The sequence below is a fragment of the Terrapene carolina genome, unplaced genomic scaffold (assembly GCF_002925995.2).
Source record: "Terrapene carolina triunguis isolate 2854851 unplaced genomic scaffold, T_m_triunguis-2.0 Scaffold951, whole genome shotgun sequence".
In the NCBI taxonomy this organism is placed as follows: Eukaryota; Metazoa; Chordata; order Testudines; family Emydidae; genus Terrapene; species Terrapene triunguis.
The window spans coordinates 7,831,117-7,849,545 of NW_020665302.1; the positions used below are offsets into that span (position 1 = coordinate 7,831,117).

General features: G+C 48.0%; 1 protein-coding gene across 1 annotated transcript; it reads left to right on the forward strand.

The window, feature by feature from the left end:
- The first annotated feature begins 1,809 nt into the window (after positions 1-1,809).
- Positions 1,810-14,122, forward strand: HSPB8 (heat shock protein family B (small) member 8). Its single transcript, XM_024197394.3, has 3 exons — positions 1,810-2,735; positions 8,125-8,188; positions 12,847-14,122. Exons 1-3 carry the CDS (start codon positions 2,351-2,353, stop codon positions 13,004-13,006), a joined length of 609 nt encoding a protein of 202 aa, XP_024053162.2. The 5' UTR covers positions 1,810-2,350; the 3' UTR covers positions 13,007-14,122.
- Positions 14,123-18,429: the final 4,307 nt, after the last annotated feature.

Below are 18,429 nucleotides of genomic sequence, written 5' to 3' on the forward strand. Positions count from 1 at the left end.
GATGCCTGGAGGGGGATGCATGACACCACTGAAATGAAATTCAGCTGCCACACGGCAGGGAGGGGCAGGGTGATTTCCCTGCCCCGGGCGGTCGCCCCCTCTGTAGCCTGTGTGGAGCCATCCCCGCCAGAGAGGCCCGCGCTCAGGATTCTCCTCCCCAGAGCAGTCAAACACGTACACACCCCCTGTGCTACTGACAGCCCCAGCTGGGAGCTCGCTGGGGCTTTGGCAAGGTCTGTGAAGGTCAAATGCATCCCAGGCCAGTTTCAACAGACGTTAAAGCAGCACTTCGTGGGCCCAGCCCCTGGAAGCCCTGGGGAGGCTTCCCAGGCACTTCAAAGGGAGCTGGGGCTGGGGCAGACCCAGGAACAGAGACATGTCTGGCCAGCCTTCAAAGGAGCGAGAGCGAGGCGGATCTAGCGATGTGAGCTGGTCATGGTTCCTGCACCCCATGGGGATGGAGGCACAACTCTGCCTGGCTCAGCCTGCTCCATACTGTAATTATAGGCCGTAGTCACGTAGCTCCAGCTGGGTGCAGCAACTGTGGGAGGGCAGGCGTGTGAGTGACGCAAAAAGCACCTCCCCAGGTCTGTTAACGTTCTGGAGCTGGGGTGAGGCAAGCCCGAAACCTCCCTTGTTGGCCTGGGTTCAGTGCTCTAGAAGCTCCTGGCCACCTGCTAGGCCTGGCAGAGCAGAGTCCGTAGCTGCCCTGCGCTGTCCCGGGGAGAATCCCAGCACGGGGCGGTGGGGGAGCCTGGACCAGCCCTGAACTGGTACGACCCTGAACAACGGTTTATCCCGTGCTCAGTTACCCACCATGCTCCCCACAACTGTCCCACAAGCACCTCCCCAGAGCCCACCCCACTGCTCCCGGCACCAGCACCCGTACGAGGGGCCAGCTGCAGAGACAGCATATTGAAGTGGGGCTCAATTCCCCCCCCCCAAACTCTGGGGGGACAAATGACGCTTCCTAGGCCAGCAGGGGCTGCTGCAGCCCTGGAGGAGGATTTGTGCCAAGGGAGAGGGGAGATACTGTTTGCACCACAGCTTCCTGCTTCGGGGGTGTCAGTGGGAGCGGCCGGCCAGCCACCCTGGCCAAAGCCTCCCCAGCCAGTGCTGCCCCATCGTGGGGGGGCACCCCCCACACACACTGGCCAGCTGCTTATGGTACCGGGGGAGAAGCAGACCTAATCCAGGGCCCAATCTACTCACAATTGCCATGAAGCACTTGCCGTGGGATTGGTCTCCTAACCCTGACTGTAGCGGGGACTGGGCGTCCGTGCCAGGGCTGAGTCAGCCGGCTGCTCTGCCACACAAGGACCCTCTTTAAAAGTCTGACCCCGTGCGCACAGCCCTAGATCGTCACTAACCCCGATACCGGCACCGAAGCCACAAGGGAACGACTCACACTAAGCGGTACAGTGCTTGGCTCAATCAGCCCCTGCTAACAGGTGTCCTTACAGTGCCAGGCGAGCGAGGGCTCTGATAAGCTTTTGGGCCAGGGAGGTATTTTAAAATGGTGACAGGAGGGGGGATGCAGTCAGCCCTGAAGCTATTCGGAGCATGTTGGCTGCTGTGGGCTAGGGAGGGAGCAAAGGCGGGGAGGGAGCAGAGCAGAAGGAGTGGCAAGTGAGGAAAGCTGCCTAAACTTGGCTGTCCCACGTAAGTATTCCCGGCCCAGTGGGAGAGGTCAGCTGTCACAGCATAGATTCTCCAAGGGTGTTTCATCCTCTCTAAAATACTCAGCTGACAGGGCAAGGATTGCAAAGCACAACCCCCAGCCCCGAACTCCATATAAATAGAAGGCTCCCAGCTGGTTGGAATGTTAGAGAAGTTTCTCGACTCTGAGCACAAATGTTTATTTAAGCTCCTGCCAGGGATCGGAAGGGAAAGGGGCAGGTAGACAGAGGAAACAAGCGTCTTAAGTTGGGGATTTTCTCGCTCCCTCGAAGAGATTTTTCACCACCAAGGTATTTTTTTCTTCGCTCCCCCACTTTCTCTTGGGTGGAATTTCAAACAAACAGGATACTTTTTCTCTCCTCGCGCTCCCTGCCTCCTGAATTCTTTGCTCCCTGCCTTTTAAATCTTTGAATGATTCAGCCCTGATTTTTTTTTTATCGTGTTGGTTTTAGGGAACGGGTATAAACTAATATAAACTGTTGGAATCTCGTCACAGCAGTTCCCCCCTCTCTGGTTTGAGTGAGTGGATGACTCAATCCTGGGAACTTTCTCCAGGGAAACTTTGCACTAAGGAACAGAAAAGCAAACACTGACATTTCTGTGCTCTAGAGCCGGACAGCGTTGGCAGTTTTGTCCTCACTCAGTGTTGTTTTTGACTTAGAAGAAAATCATGGCTGACAGCCAGATGCCCTTTTCCTGCCATTACTCCCCCAGGCACCGAAATGTCCGAGACCGATTCAGAGAACCTGGCTTGTCCTCTCGACTCCTGGACGATGACTTCGGCATGTGCCCCTTCTCTGGGGACCTGACTGCAGACTTGCTGGACTGGGCTCGCCCACGACTGACCAGTACCTGGCCCGGTCCACTGCGATCAGGAATGGCTCGAGCCCCTGGCATGCCCCCTCCCGGATACGGCTCCAGGTTCGGCAGTTACCCTGAAGGTCGGAGTCCTGCTCCCTTCTCTGGGGAGCCCTGGAAGGTGTGTGTCAACGTGCAAAGCTTTAAACCCGAGGAGCTGACCGTGAAAACCAAGGACGGCTACGTGGAAGTGTCAGGTGAGTGAGAGACAGGGAGCAGAGGAAGAGAAGCACAGAAAAAAGGACCACAGAGAAATGGAAATAAATCTAGGTCCTAAAAAGAAAAGAAAAAAAAATCTCTTACAAAATCTAAGGTTCAAATAACTAATTCCAGGAGTTTCTGCCAATCCTATGTAAGCTTTCTTTTACCAAAGGAACAGTCCCCTGCAGCATGTGCACCCCAAACACTGCAGCCTGAGGCAGGGAAAGTGAAATGTGACGGATGGGGCTACTCCCAGCATCCAGACTGAGAGAAATCGAGGAGGTTAACAGGCTTGAGGGGCCTGATTCTCCTTCTGCTTACTCCAGTTTCACAGCAGTGGGACTCTAGGGACTGGGATGGAGTTGTGCCTGATTTACACTAGTGTGAGAGGAGCACCAGGGCCTAGAGGTTTAAATGCTCTGCCAGTTTTGAAGAGCTAGGACATTCATTTCCTTAAACTGGATAGGGTGAAAGTCTAAGCAAAGGGCAAGGGTGAGATTTTCAAAGCTGCGTAAGGATTGGAAATTGAGCGTCCAAAGCACAGACATAACTTTGAACATCTCAGCCCAGAAAAGCATAGAGCGTTCACATCTAGAAAGGAAGAACCTGCACACACTTGCTGCCTGACTACTGTGCCGGACACTGGATGAACTCCTACCTAGCGGGTAGCTCTATCCAGAGGTGGGCACAGTGAGCCCGGACTGAGACCTGGGTCTGTTTCTCTTTTTACACTCTGGTGACACTGGTCATGCCAAACAAGTCTCATTGGGTTAAATTGAAGTGATTAGTCCCCATGAAGTCAATAGCCCCAATCATGGCAGCAGTGAGCGTTTGCACTCCACCCAAGACAATTCTGTTAATTATGGCTCATTCCAGAGTTTCTGGGCCCAAGGGGAAATTCCTTTAAAGGGACAGTGTCTCACTTCAGTGTCCTCAGGCATTCAGCAGCTACTGGCAGTCAGGAATGCTGCAATGACCCTACTCTCCACCCCTCCCCCAAACAGGAACAAGTCCCAAAGGGGCAGGACAACCAGACAAAAAGAACAGGAGGAGGAAGGGGGCTGGAAACGGAGATGACCAGAAAGCGTTAAGTGGAGTTTTTAAAATAAGGGAGGATTAACAAGTGGGGGAGGGGGGAGCACATACATTGTGCAATTGAGTTAGAGAAGGGTGATGGAAACAGAACACAAAGCTGGGAAACAAAGGGAGAGGTTAACAGAGCAGAAACAACAAAAGAAATAACCTGGGAAGGGGAAAAAAACCCCTTTCTTTATGTTGTGTCTAATTGTTAATTCATTTAGCAACCCCTGCAATAACACTGATGATGGAGCCAATTCACCAGCGCTCAATGAGGAGGCCATAAAAATTCGATTGTGATTTCCCAACAATTAATGTAGCATTTAAAAATAACGTGTTACGAGGAAAACATAAAGTGGGCAGGGGGGGAAAAAAAGAACTGATGAGATTCTCTCTGCACAGCCCTGCTAGCAAGCGCCAGGGGGAAGGGAAGCTCTGAACAGAAGAAAAGAAAAGTAAAAGAACCAGGGCTGGCTCTTCAGCTCTTGTAAATCAGTGTCACTCCTTTGACTTGAAAAGAGCCCTGCTGATTTACACCAGCTGAGGATCTGCTTCACAGAGCTGAGCTGTAAGTGCTCTGGGGAACTGCACCGGCCCCTGGGGAAGGAAGTTGGAGGATTATGCTGGGGATAGGGGAGGAAAAGGAACAGGCCACCCCTGGCGTGGCAGGAGGCCAGAGAGATCTGCTTTCAGTCTGAAGTGTCAGGAGGGAGACTGATCGTGCAGCAAAACAATGTGAAAACATTGGAGCACAATGACCCATCAAGCTACAGCCGCCAAAGTATTGGGGAAATCTTATGCTAACAGAGGGATGGACTACGGCAGCCTTATGGATCTCATGGATTCATAGGTTTCGGGAAACCACAGCAAAAGTGACCATAACCAGGATTAAGGCTAGGGAGAGCAGGAGAGAGCTGTTGCTTGCTAAGTCTTGCCAGAGGAACAGGGTAACTACGAGGAAAGGTTTTCCCCCTTGCAGAAGGGACTCCCACACTAGAAGTGGGATGAACCTGGGGGACTCTGGCTGACAAACTCTCTTTTAAAGGGACAAATAATCTTTGGGCCGGATGAACCAAACAAAATGCCACCCCCATTCTGATCAGCACCTTGCTCTGGGAGCATGCTGGGGGAGAAGGCTCGTCCTTGTGTTTGGGAACTGATCATGTCTGAGCTACCTGCTGGTAGTAGCCTCCCCCCGGAACATGGTTTGGTGCTTGATGCCTGCTCTTTGGGCCACTTCCGCCATGGACTATGACGGTGGTAACTCCTTCTAGCAGGTGAAGTCAATGGGAGTTGCCTCCACTCCCACTACGGTGGAATCTGCCTGCGAAAGGGAACTGAGGAGCAGCAGCTAGAAACCAGTTTTCTTCCTGCTGTGTTTGATTGTGGGGCAGTTCTTTCTGGGGGAAGCACTCCACGCTTATGGCGAGTTCTGCCACTGGGTCAGCAGCAAACACAGCCGGGGGCTGATTCAGGGCTCGCTGGAGCTGTGCAGAGAACTGAGTGGTGGTGGGGGGGGGGTTTTTTGGCTCACTGGCCAATCAGAAAAAGTGGGGGTGGAGAATCGTTTTGGGCCAAACCAAATGTTTTGTTTTATTTTTGGATTTTTGTACCTTTAAAACAATAATCAAGTAAAATTTGAAAGAAAAAATCATTTCAAATTTAAAAAATAATCCAAACATTTGCTGTAGACAAGGGCAGAACCAAACACTTTGATTTTTTTCAGAACTGGGGGGAGGAGTGACTGAAACAGCGAATTCTACACACATTCACAAAATGTTTAGGTCAACTTGAATCTGTATCTTTCAATGAAGAGAGTTTTTTGTCTGTCTGAAAAATTTCATCCAGCTCCATTCTGGACGCTGGCTGGACGCTGCCACCCTAGCGTTACCCTGATTTATGCAGATGTGAGATCGCAATCAGGCCTATTTGATTATTATTCCATATCTATACTGCAGTATATTTACCAGAGGCCTCTGATCTATACATCTGCCAGGTAATGAAGAATCACAGAGCATCCACTTGGATTTTAAACTTGCATTTAAACACAGTAACAAGGCCCGGGGTTTTCTGCCATTCTGTTGCTTTGCAGACACGCCCTAGGTTTAATTAGACATCTTCCCAGAACAAGCAGCAATAATGTTTCACCCTTAGCACTGGTCTCTGACACAGGATGTTCCAATTAAGCCATGAGCTGCATTCCAGAATTTAACCCTGTAGTTGCTGAATTAGACTATTGAGCATTATGTAGCAGAGGGTGCTTATCTGTCCATTATTAATAGCTAAGGAGCACCAAAGTGTGCCAGATACTTTCCAGACAAATAAGAGGGCAACAGTGTGGCCACCTCATGAGATTTTATTGAGAGTCTCGTGATACCTAGTGATTTTTCTTAAAGCCCCAGCTCCTGGAGGCATGGGATCAGGTGAGATTCTCAGCTGTCATTACACAATAAAGGTAACTGTCTAGCCCTCCTGGCTGTGAAGTGTAAAAATGTGGCCCCAGTGTGACCCTAAAGCCTCAGAAGGCATTTTTTTCTATGATTGTTAAGCCAATGCCATGATTGTGGGGGGAGGGATTTTTAAACACGCAGGGTTGGCAAAACCAGGATGACTGAGTGAGCAGGGAAGTTCAGCGCACCTTGTTAATTCCATGTTTCATTCAATTTTTATGCTAGTATAGCAAACCATGGCCACATACAGATAGCTTTCCCATGGTCATTCCATGCCTTCAGCACCCAAACCACTTGGGCTGCCAGGGGAGCTCCACGAGCGAAGGGAGAGCCTGGTCAGGAGGAAGACCTGGAAGAGCATAGAAAGAAGCTGCCTGCTCTAGAGTTTCTAGGCCCAGCCAGTAGAGGAAGACATAATCACATGTATTGGCATGCTCAGCTTGCTGGAAGGTTAGGGAACTGGGGTCAACGGCCTTTTGGAGGAGATTACCTTTAAGGAAGGATTTGAAATAGAAGGAGGTGGAGGTGTGGACTGTCACAGTCCTCCACAAGATGTAGCCTCACTTCTTCGGCTACCGCTATTCTCTAAGTCTCCCGCACTGTATCACCCTTGGATTCATGACCATTTTCCATAACACTGGGTAGGAGACTCTCTAGGGCTGATAATTTGATGGGCATAGGTGGCGGTACAGGACATGCTTCAGCTGCTGTGGGATCTCCACCCATTCTTACATGCAGTCAAACGTTCAGGTGCTTCCCCAAAGCTAGCCTGGAACTATCCGCATTGTCTGGGGCTCTGTGCTCATTACAGCAATACTAAGCAACCAGCAGTGTCAGCAAACCAGAACCCACCAAGGCCTCATCTGTCAACGCTTCAAGTTATTTAAACTCTCTTGCCTGTGAATTCTAAATAGATTTTCCTAGTTGTTTTATTGATCTGTCCCAACCTCCAGCTGTTCAAACGGTCTCATTCTGCTACGCGAACACCTTGCTACCCTTCATTCTAAGGATCTTCTTTAACCCACAATTTTTGTCACCGCCCACCACTTCCATTCCTTCTCACCACACAACCTTCTAATGGCTCTGATCGGTTCTAGGATGCTGAGAACTTTGGATCGGGGACATTTCAGGGCTGGTTGAAGCCAATAGCAAAGCTCCCATTGGCTTTTATGGTGCAGGAACAGGGCCTCCAAGAGCACAGCCCAGTTAGCCGATTCCTATTTTGGATCTGTAGTACACAGAGGTGAGAACAGGTTTTTCTGTATTTGCCCCATCTAGAACCTGGATTGTCCACATGCTTTTGGCTCTAATAAGATTAGACTTTCAGCAAAGGGTGTCTTAGAGCAGTGCTCCTCAACCTCTTCCATACCTACCCATCTCCCTGGAACCTCCATCCCATCTGCTAGGGGCCCCTCCCGTTTAGCATTATGAAAAGGGTAGGGCAGTCTGGAGCCCATGACACCTGCTTACGACTCGACATTGAGAACCTGGGCCTGAATATCTTCTCACATTGGTGTAAATCAGGAACAACTCCACTGAAGCCAGTGTAGTTACATTGGTGTAAGGCAGAGCAGAATTAGGCCCACTAACCTAGATGCAGAAGGCAGGGTTCCTTCTCCCACGGTGCCTGTTTGCTGTTAAGTTTTGGGCTTAGTACTGCAGGTTCCTTCACCATCAGCTTCTCCCCATGTTATTTTTCTTTTAGGAGGCTCTTGCAGAAGCAAGAGCTTTGCTGGGTCAAACTGTGAAGGGAGATTTGAACATGGGGCAGGGGAAGAGAATCTGAGTAGCACTTTTTTTGCCTGTTGGTAAAACAGCCCTCTGAGACGTTGTTGTTGTGTGTTCCTGTCCCCTCCAGGCAAACATGAAGAGCAACAGGAAGAAGGAGGAATAGTCTCCAAGAACTTCACCAAGAAAATCCAGTATGTATAATATACACCGTGGTTTCTCAGTTCTTTCTTATGGGGCTTGCCCACACGGGGCTCTCACTCCACAGAGGAGAGCCGGGTTTAGGAATGATGACGAGTCTCTTATTTTTGAAAGCATGACATGATTTTCTGAGCAAGCAATCAAGCAACTCTCCCTCAGCTCCCTGTGATCCACCGACGGCCAGGTTCTGCTCTCAGATGCCCTGGGTCCCATTGATTATAATGGGATAGGTCCATGGGCAGATTGTGCCCCTAATGCACACCCATCCTCCTGACATCCAAATGAGGTTCATATGGATGCGAAAGTCCTGTTACTAGGCGTGTACTCCTGGGGAAACTGGTAACCTCACTAGCTTGAAAGGATGGCCTGCAAGTGCATGTATTGGAGTCAATTACTGAACCTGAATGTAATACTGAGACCAATGCTGAAATTACTCCCTAATATAGAGGTCAGCCCTGCAAGAAGCCATCAGCTGCATCCCCTTCAGCAGGACCCCCCCCCAGCATCGACTCCATGGACTGAGATTTTCAAGGCTGCCTAGGTGATTTGGAGTCCGCATTCCCACTGAAATGAATAGTTGTGAATCTAAAGCCCCTGGACAGCTTTGAAAACCACAGCCATAAAGTCTGGCTCCTTGTGCAGCTAGGTGGGAAACATAAATCAGTGAGATGTGTTTGAAAAGTGTTGAATTCCCTGCCCGCAAACCACATTCCTTCAGGGTTTGTTATTACAAGCCCCAGTCTGTGTTGGCGCAAGAGATTGTAATCGTATTGACTTCAGTGGAGTTACATCATGAGTGAATTTGGACCAATGACTCCACCATATATTTTTGAACTATTTATGAGTACATGAGTAATAATAACAAAAAAATAAATAAACACGTAAGTCCCTGGTACTTACACTGTGTGAATGATTCACACTCCAGAACTCTCTCTGAAATTTAAAGCCACAAGACTGCACAGCTGATAGCAACGCTCTTGCCTCTAGTGGCAGGGAAAGGTATTTCCACATGAGTCCGTGTGTCTCCATCCAGCTCCTACTGAACAGGTGCCCACGCGAAAACAGACCCGTTATCGGAAGTCTTAGAAAAGAAGCCAAAGACAACAAATTCTTCTCTTACCCCTGGAGGTCAGGAGTGAGGCTAAATGTGATTCCAAACAAACCCCCAGGCCCAAACACTCCCAAAATTCACCGCTGACTTCTAGAGAACAGGTCAAATCAAACCCCAGCTCCAAATTTCCCTCCGCTTCAGGGCAGGTCAAATCTGATTGCAAACTTGTGTCTATTTCAAGGAAACGCATGTTGATGGGGAAACTGAATTTGTATTAATCTTGGGTGGCAGGAGACCTAGGTTCTATTCCCATCTCTGTCACTGACCTGCTGTGTCACTTAAACCTCTCTGTGCCTCAGTTTTCCCATCTGCAAAACAGGAGTAATGCCTTACCCAGCTTTGAAATGCACTCTAAGGTCTATAGGCAAAATGCTCTATAGCAGGGCCCAGTGTTAGAAATCAACAAACATCAGACAATTCCAAGCTCTAATTCTACTACCTTACAGTTTCTTTCCCACCACAAAGGCACATGTTGTGGTTGGGGTGTCAGTGTTTTACTTTAATCCGTACATTTAACCTTAAGCTTCTGTAGAATATAGACAGGGCTAGACCTGCATGTCACAACATGTTTTGCAAATATCCTTTCCATTACCAGGAAAGTCAAAGCTGGACAGGGCAGGTTGGAGAGGAACAAGGCTGGACAAATGGGCAGGGTTACAGAGGGTGGGCGTTCTCAGCTCACAGCAGGACTTGACAGATTGATTTCCTGTGATATTCCTGGCTGTGGCTGAGCAAGTCGCATGGTGGATCTGTAACGCAAGGCAAATGTCTCATTAGCTCGTGCTGCTTATAAATATTTCATGACTAAGGCAAAACAAAAGATCTCTTCTTAACGCCGACCCAGCCATAATCCTAACTATATTTTTTGGAATTGGCTGGAATGTTCATATTAGGGGAAATAAAGAGAAAGGGGGGGGGGGGGAAAGCAAGGAAATTATGTCATAACCAGCAAAAACCAGAAGGATGGGAGAAGTCAAAACTATCAGGAAAAAGATACTCGGCTGCACACACACACAAAAAAGTTGTCATTCAATATTTTTTTTAACTCACAAAAATTGCTCACTCTTTAAAAGACAATAAAAAGGGAAACGAAGGCCCCAGGCCAGGAAAACACTTAAGAATCTTTATGATTTAAGTAGTGGTCAGTGGAACAGCTCCTGTTTGAAGTTATGCATGTGCTCAGGTGCTTGGCTGGACTGGGACCAAGGCCCTGGATGACTTGCACTGCACTTTTCAATGGGGCCACGGCATTTGTTTAACAACAAGTGAGAAGTAACTGGTACATTGACTTTTCCTTTAAGAGGCCCCTATTTATTGCCTGGTGAAACTATCTGATAAGAACTGGTAACAGGATGAGCTTTTTTAGAATAATGCAAATGGGTCAGGCTGGTCAGTGTGGCCTTCAGTGAAATGAGATCCTCTTGTGCTGGGATACTAGTTTCCCCCCTCTACCCCTTAAAAAAAAAGTTATTCCTGCCCTCAAATCTCAGAATCACCTTACCGATGGACAGCCCCCCCCACCCCCACCCCCTTTGCCTGTCTTCTGCAGCATAATGTCAGAGGTGACACCTTGGATCTCATTCTGCTGTCACTTGCACTTAGGGTGACCAGATGTCCTGATTTTATAGGGACAGTCCCGATATTTGGGGATTTTTCTTATATAGGTGCCTATTACCCCCCACACTCTGTCCCGATTTTTCATATTTGGTGTCTGGTCCCCCTACTTGCACTGGTGTAAGTCAGCAGTAAAAGCTCTGATGTCAGCGGAGTTACCTGCGTGAGATCAAACTCGGCCCCCTTGTTTTGTTCGCACTTGCTACCTGCCCAGCGGTCGGTGCATACAGAGCCAAGTGCTGCCTGGCCAGTGCTAAGCCTGAGTAAACGGACAAGGAGCAAAGCCGCTGAGTGGGGCTGTGGAGGCAGGATTTCCCCCCTCTAACGCAGGAGTGTCGCAGGGAGTGGCTGTGCTGCTGTCACGAGCAGTGTTCGTGGGCTGTAACAGCCTCTGGGGGACGCGTGTTCCCCCGTCAGAGTGGTTTTAGGTTGTGGCTCTGTGGCCATTCCCTTGCCAAGCCCCCAAAACTAGACACCTAGGGCCCAATTACCATTGTCCTGCACCTTGCTCCCTCCTTTAACCCAGTGCACAGTGAATGCCAGAGTTTACCCAGTCACAATGAATGGCGCAAATGGTGAGCCAAGCTGCAGAGCAAGTGAGGGTCCGAGCCGCAGAGTTCAGAACGATGGAGTTCTTTGGAAATCAAAATCGAACCAAACTTTGCACGGAGGCTTCTCTGCCCAGATGCTAAATGCAAGCAAGCCTGTCTGTCTGAGTACAAACTGGTTGGGTAAGATTGGAGACAACAGTATGAAAGCAGATTTACGCTGCCCAGCCCAGGCAAGTTTAGTAACCAGTCAGAGAGGCTCCTTATTTGGGCATGTTTTTTTTTTTGCCATGACGCAGGCAGTGATATAAAGATGATTTACTTGTGCTTTGCAGAAGCTCAAGATGCATAAACTGTGGTTGGCATCCAGTCAAACATATCTGCAGGGGAGATTAAACAGAGAGCCTTATAGTGAAAAGAGAGGCTAAGAGAGGTCTTTAAACATACACAGAACATGCACAGTTATAATAATGAATAATACAAGGCATTACCAATTCTCCGTGCAGGTAAATGAGTTTCTGGATCTGCTTGAGGTTTAACAATTTAATTTAAATAATTCTTTGTACATCTCTATATGGTTTTTCCATCTGGGGTTCTCTTTACAAACATTAATCAATCTAGCCTCATCAGAGCCCATGATGTATGTAAATAATATCACTACCATTTCACACATGGGGAAACTGAGGCACGGAGCGATCTATTTAAGTGACTCAGTCAAGTCTGTACCAGGGATGGCTAAGGATCCCAAGACTCTTGACTCCCCGTCCTGGGCATTAGCCACAGGACCATTCTTCCTAACCGCCTTTAGTCCAATTTATTAGTAACCATATTCTCTGAAAGTGACACTGGCTAGACCCAGTCCACGAATGTGGATTTCCACTGGGGTGTGCAATACAGTATAAGGATAGATTGCCAAGAAAAATATACAGCTCAATAACTCAAATGTGCCCCACAATATTTAATTGCTGTTTATTAGCAAAAAGTGACCCTGCCACAATATTCGTTAACCTTGAGTAATGGAGACATTTTACTTGACTTGATGGTCCCTACAGCTGAACTATCTGGCTATGCTTAATGGTCAATTTACTGAGAGACTTGCATCTGCTTTTCTATGGAGCAGCTGTGTTCTCTAGCAGCCATTTTGGCTGTTCCTAGGCAGTGTTTACCGGTGGAAAATACAAAGGACAGACAAGTCAGTAATGATGTAGGAGCATAGGATGCTGTGACGCCAAAATGGAATTCCCACAAAGCCCAGTTTGGAAAATACAACCAAGGTAACAACCACAAGTGCTTGTCTAAAAACTACAGGGGAAAGCAATGTAGTGGACACTGAAAAAAAGTGATTGGCAGCCCCATAATTTTCCATTCCTCTTTTCAGACTTCCATATGAGGTGGATCCTGTCACAGTTTTTGCTTCCTTATCACCAGAAGGTTTGCTGATCATTGAAGCTCCACAGATACCTCCCTACTGCCAGTACGGAGACAGCGGCTATGGCAACGAGATCCCAATGGACAGCCAAGAAGCAACCTGTGCTTAAAGTGTCTTTCCCCATTCCCTTTCTTCCCGCTCCCCCCCTGAAAAGATTTCTCTCCAATTCCAGATGTGATTGCATTAGCTGAAAGGAAGTGTACATCGGATATTTTCTTAAAGGGCCGTGTTTCCTCACATTTTACAAACATACTCTTGTTCTAATCAGATTGATTTTGCACTGGGAGAAGGTGGTTGACGGTAAGCCTCCAGTACCATTACTAATGTTGTTCTTTGTAATACGGTTGCACCTAGATGGCCTAAGAGAGCTCAGAGCCCTGTTGTGCTAGGCACTCGACATACTAACAGGAGTAGACAGTCCCTGTCCCAGTGAGCTTACAATCGAAATAGGCGAGACAGATGAAGGATGGGAGGCGAAACAGAGGCGAAGTGACTTACCTGCGGTCATACATAAGGTCATTGGCAGAGCCAAGAATAGAACCCAGGTCTCTTGACTTGTAGTTGAGTGCCTTAATTACTAGACCAAACTGCACTTCACTATTATTGGTCACTTATTTTTCTCCGGTAGCTGCCGCTGACCAGCCTGGGGCAGAGAATTTACCATAGCAAGGTCCAAGCAGTGGTTGAAATCCCCTTACAAACTGCTCATGGGCTCTGATCCTAGCTAGTCTTATTGAAACAGGAGTAGATAACTTCATAGCTCCAACTTCTCTCTTCGACACTTCCCCCTCAGCAATAAGTATCCAATCCAGCCCACAGTTTCACCAAGGTTTTATAGAGGTCTTACATGCTCCAATATTGTTTATCTGTATATCAGACAGAACAAAGTGGATGTCTTCTTTATTATTATTATTTTGCTATATGTTAGAGATGGAATATTTATGACAATATCAAAAATCTTTTCTCCTCTTCAATTCAAATGCAACTCTGTAGTCATACCAATTGTGCGTCTTTTTCTTTGTCCTTATTTGAACTACTCTTTAAACAGCCTCTTGCCAGCATCTGCACTAGTGATGGAAAGTTGTTGTTGCTTCGTAGACAGACAAACTGACAGATCTGACATATTTCAAAATGTAAATTGTGTGCATGTTTGGAACCTTTTTTCCAAAGAAGATTTGTGCTTTTATTGGACAAACTTGATGAATAAAACTAGTTGACATTCTTAGCTGTTGTGTTTGTCTTTCCAGAAACCACCTAGGATTTGATTGGTTTGGGGGAGGGCAGAAAGCCAAGTCTCCAAAGGAGGAGTGTGCACAGCAAAGTTTCATGGTGGGAGTTGTGGGGTGGGACAGGAGGTAAGTTAAGTTGAGCTGGTTGAGAATTTTACAATGATACTTCTTTTGGACAGAAAATGCAGTTTTTGCAAAATCAAAATTTTTCCATGGGGATCATATCTGTGTTGTTGACATTTTTTTTTATACTCCATCAGGAAAACAAATACAATATTTGCCTATGTGGACCAAGCTCCCCAGCTGAACTGTACCTCTAGTGATGCCCCATAATCTCGCCTCTGGTTGAACTGCTGCAGTGCATCATGGGAGTCACATGATCCTAATGTATCATGGGAGATGCAGTCCAGCGAGGGAACCTGGCCCATAGAGGAGAAAGGTGGCAATAGGCACCCAAACAACAACTCCCATAGGGCACTGCAGCCGCTCAGAAAGACACAGATTCATGTTGAATCGAGTAGAAACAAACCACTTCAGTTTGGTTCCACAAACCATAACGTTTTGACACTTCTGAATCGAAGGGTTTCAGAACTTCCCATTCCATTAAAAATGTTGATATTTTTACTTTTCATCCTGACTGAACAAAACCAAATTTCAAAATATCAGAATCTTTCACGTGCTGGAAACTCTGATTGTCAACAAGCTCTACTGTTAAGGGGTTTTACTGGTCCCAGTGTCTCCCTCGTGTATACTACAATGCTGCAAAATGGGAGTGTTACTGGCACAATAATTTCCCCCATATGCTGAATGTTCTTCAGTTCAGACATTCCCATCCGGCACACTTCTTATCAGTACGAGGCCCTGTTGCTACTAGAACTCGTAAACAAATTGCAACCAGTCAGTGGCATGGGTGATGTCCTCACACCATATGGTTAATACTTGGGTGGAAACCATGGCAGCTAACCATGGCAGCAGCCTAGGCTGATACGTGTCTCTCTTGCTGTAAGCAGGTCTCACCACTGGGGTTTGCCCATATGGACAGAACCCCCCCAACCACGGTCCTGAATCCTCTCTGTTCTGGGTGCAGCAGGAAATCCCAGCATGCCTTGCCCCAGGTGCTGCTGGGGTCTTTCTATGAGCAGGAATCTATCACCTACTGGGACAGTGTGATGGGCTGCGCAGAGCCTGTCCTTCGACTGGTGAGGAAAGAGTTAACCCCCTTTCCCATAAGCAGGGCCACACAGCTGTGCATCTTCAGAAGGTAGAGCCAGCTCTGAGGACGGGAAGGCCCAACTCCTCACACTCTGTATAAGGGACCAGGTGGGTGGGTTGGGTGAAGTGATCGAGAGGATTGACAGCAGAACCAGAAGTCCACCTCGCAGGAGAGCTCCTGTTGTTTATCTTCTCCTGGAAACCAGGCTGAGCCAAGCATTGTCCAGCCCCACTGCTCCTGCGGACAGACACACCCAGAAGCTGCCCTGTAAGGAGTGGATCTTTACTTCTCCGTGAGGAGCTGGCAGGTAAACCAGGCTTTGTTTGGAACTACAGGCTGGGCCCGTAGAAGGGGCAGATGTGGTTAGAACTCAGAGCTAAGATTTTTCAAAAGTGACTTGTTTTTAGGTGCCCACCGTGAGGTACCTTCAAGGGGCCTGGATTTCAGACAGACCCAAGCACTCAGTCTCTGAACATAAGGCCCTTGCAAGGTGAGTAGCCAGAACTATTAGCTCCTTGGGAAAGTCTTGGCCCATAAATTGTGATAGCCACCAGTAAAGCTGACCCTCCCAGGGCTGCGGCTCCTTCCCTGCTGTATCATGGCCAGCCACCCTCCCTGCATGGGCTCTCATAGCGCAGACAGTAGTGGATAGCTTCCTAGAGTTTCCCAGAATGCACTATTACAAACACAGCTCTGCAGATACACAGGGAGGTGCTGGGGCAAAAGCTGCACACGTCTCCATCGTCTGCATTGTCACGGGGTCAGCCAGGGGGGGCATGAGCTGATTATGAGGACAGGGCTGTATTTGTAGCTTAGGCAGGGTCTAACTCTAGGCTCGGTCAGCGATGTTTCTGCAGCCCCTCTCCTGCCTTCAGTTCCCCTAGGAGCCATTGCTAGCCTTCTTAATTGGAACTACTGAGCTGGGCAAGGGGGGGGAGCAACAAAACATCTTTCAAAGGGAGTAGCACCATCTCCCTAAGCCCCTCGGAACATGCACCTGCTCTCGGTTTAGGGAGAATCTCTCCTTTCGTTTCCATGGGATAAAAGGCCTTACTGCAACACGTCACGTATATGTTCAGCAGGACAGTGATATACGGAGACTATTTCACATGACCCTGGAAGCAAAACACAAATTAATACAGCCTTGGATGAATCGCGGGATCCAGTACGATTTACCGTGCGAGCGCCCAGTCTCTTCATGCCAGCACACTGACTGCCGCCTGCTGCCTTGCTCAGCAAAGGAAGGCAAGCTCCCGCCGATCGAGGGCTAACTCAAAAGACCAGGCTGCTGAGCCGATGGGTTCCTTAAAAAAAAAAAAAAAGAGAGAGAGAGAGAGAGAACGAGAGCGAGTGCCTGAGTCATGGAATGTTCTGGGTGATATTTACAATGAGAGCTGGGTACAAGGTCATTCCGCAGCAAATGGCTGGCTTATCTCAACAAAAATATTGATCTAGGCTTCTTCTCGCCGCTAACCCTGCTGGAAAGAATTTTTTGAGAGGGGAGGGAAGGGGGAGAACAGATGGAAGCAAGGAAATCCTGCCAAGCTTCCCCAGGCCATGTTGTTTTTTCCTGACCGAGGGCCTGATGCAGCTCCCACGGCTGTCAATCACGCTGTCATTGACTTTAAAGGGGTTGGGATTGGCCCTTAGGGCTGCAAGAGACAGCACGTTCCAGCAAGACTAGCTGACTAAGCGCTATTGCTGCTGCTGCACCTCATGTTTTGTGTAGACCATGCAGCTGGTATGAGAGTTAATCCTTTGTATGGCAGTCAGGCCAAGAGACCTCAGGCAGGTTGGGGTCCTATTGTGCTAGGTGCTGTACAAACCTGGGAAAGCCAGTTCCTGCCCAAAAGAGCAGCTTAAAAGACAAACATGAGGCGGACGAAGCAAACAGGCAGATGGGGACTGGGGGTGAAGGAGAAAGGGGTAATAGAAATAATAGGGTGTTTTAATACAGACTAGCGCTGCGCACACTGCATAGCCAACGAGAAGCTGCAATCATAACTCAACATCTGCTGAACTGTTACCAGGGGGCAGTTTCTGAATGCATGACAGAAGAGGGGATTTTAAGGAAGGGAACAGAAAGAGGCTAAGCTGGTGTTGTAGTAATTGGGCCTACATCTTTACCCTCATTGCGAGCTCGGCTGTGAAAAGTGAAGGCAAGTTCATAACATGTCACAATAACCTACCACAAATATTGATGGAGGAAGGTGTAAAAGGGAGCGGGACTGAATTCGTTCAAACAAAAAGGCCTCCTGATATGATTCCAGGACTGTGATAAGCCGATGCCTGCTACACAAGTGAGAGTCAACACCAGAGACAGAAGCTGCATTTTCTGTGTTTGCTCTTCTTTTCTCTCCCCTTTTGTGCGTCTTTGTCTTGTTTTGGCTTCTAGAGAACAGGATCAGACTTTACCAACCCCAACAATAACAACAGCTCCAGCCCATCTCAACTCATGTTTCTTCTCTTCCCCCCACCCCCCAAAAAGACAACCGTTATCATCTTTAATACCATCTGAGAGACTGTCAAACAGGGGAGGCTCCGTCTAAAAACTCGCTACAGCAAAAGGGAAAGGAAATCAGGGATAGCATGAAAATGAAAGGCTTATTTAATATTTTACATTGCAAAGGATTTAACTGTTTTTCCTTCTTCTTCTGTATCTTTAATAAAAGGGTGTTGAATGCGGTGTTTGCCATGGTACTAAGCAGGCTGAAGTCTCTGTATACCAACCCCCCAACTTTGGTTAAGACTGCTGGACAGGAACAGGGTCATATTAACACCTTGGACTGTTTGGGCATATACATTTCATCAAAATTCATATGACAGTGGTGGCTTTAAAGTTGGTAGTTTACTTCCCAGTGGAAAAAGTGTCCCTCACACACACACACACACACACACACACACACACACACACACACACACGTCACCAGCTCGAAAGACCACCCTGGATGGGAGTCTCAGCAGACACCATGGATTGAATGAATCGTCCATACAAACTGAGCTCCAAGCTGCCAGCTAGAGGACATCCAGTTGGGTTGAGGAACACTCATGGGCCAGTGTGTCAAACTATTATGACTCAAGGTGACCTTT

Excerpts from the sequence above, each read along its gene's own strand:
- HSPB8 (XM_024197394.3), top strand. The coding sequence starts at position 2,351 with ATGGCTGACAGCCAGATGCCCTTTTCCTGCCATTACTCCCCCAGGCAC. Across the intron at positions 2,736-8,124 it reads CGGCTACGTGGAAGTGTCAG|GCAAACATGAAGAGCAACAG; the intron begins GTGAGTGAGAGA and ends TGTCCCCTCCAG. Across the intron at positions 8,189-12,846 it reads AACTTCACCAAGAAAATCCA|ACTTCCATATGAGGTGGATC; the intron begins GTATGTATAATA and ends TCCTCTTTTCAG.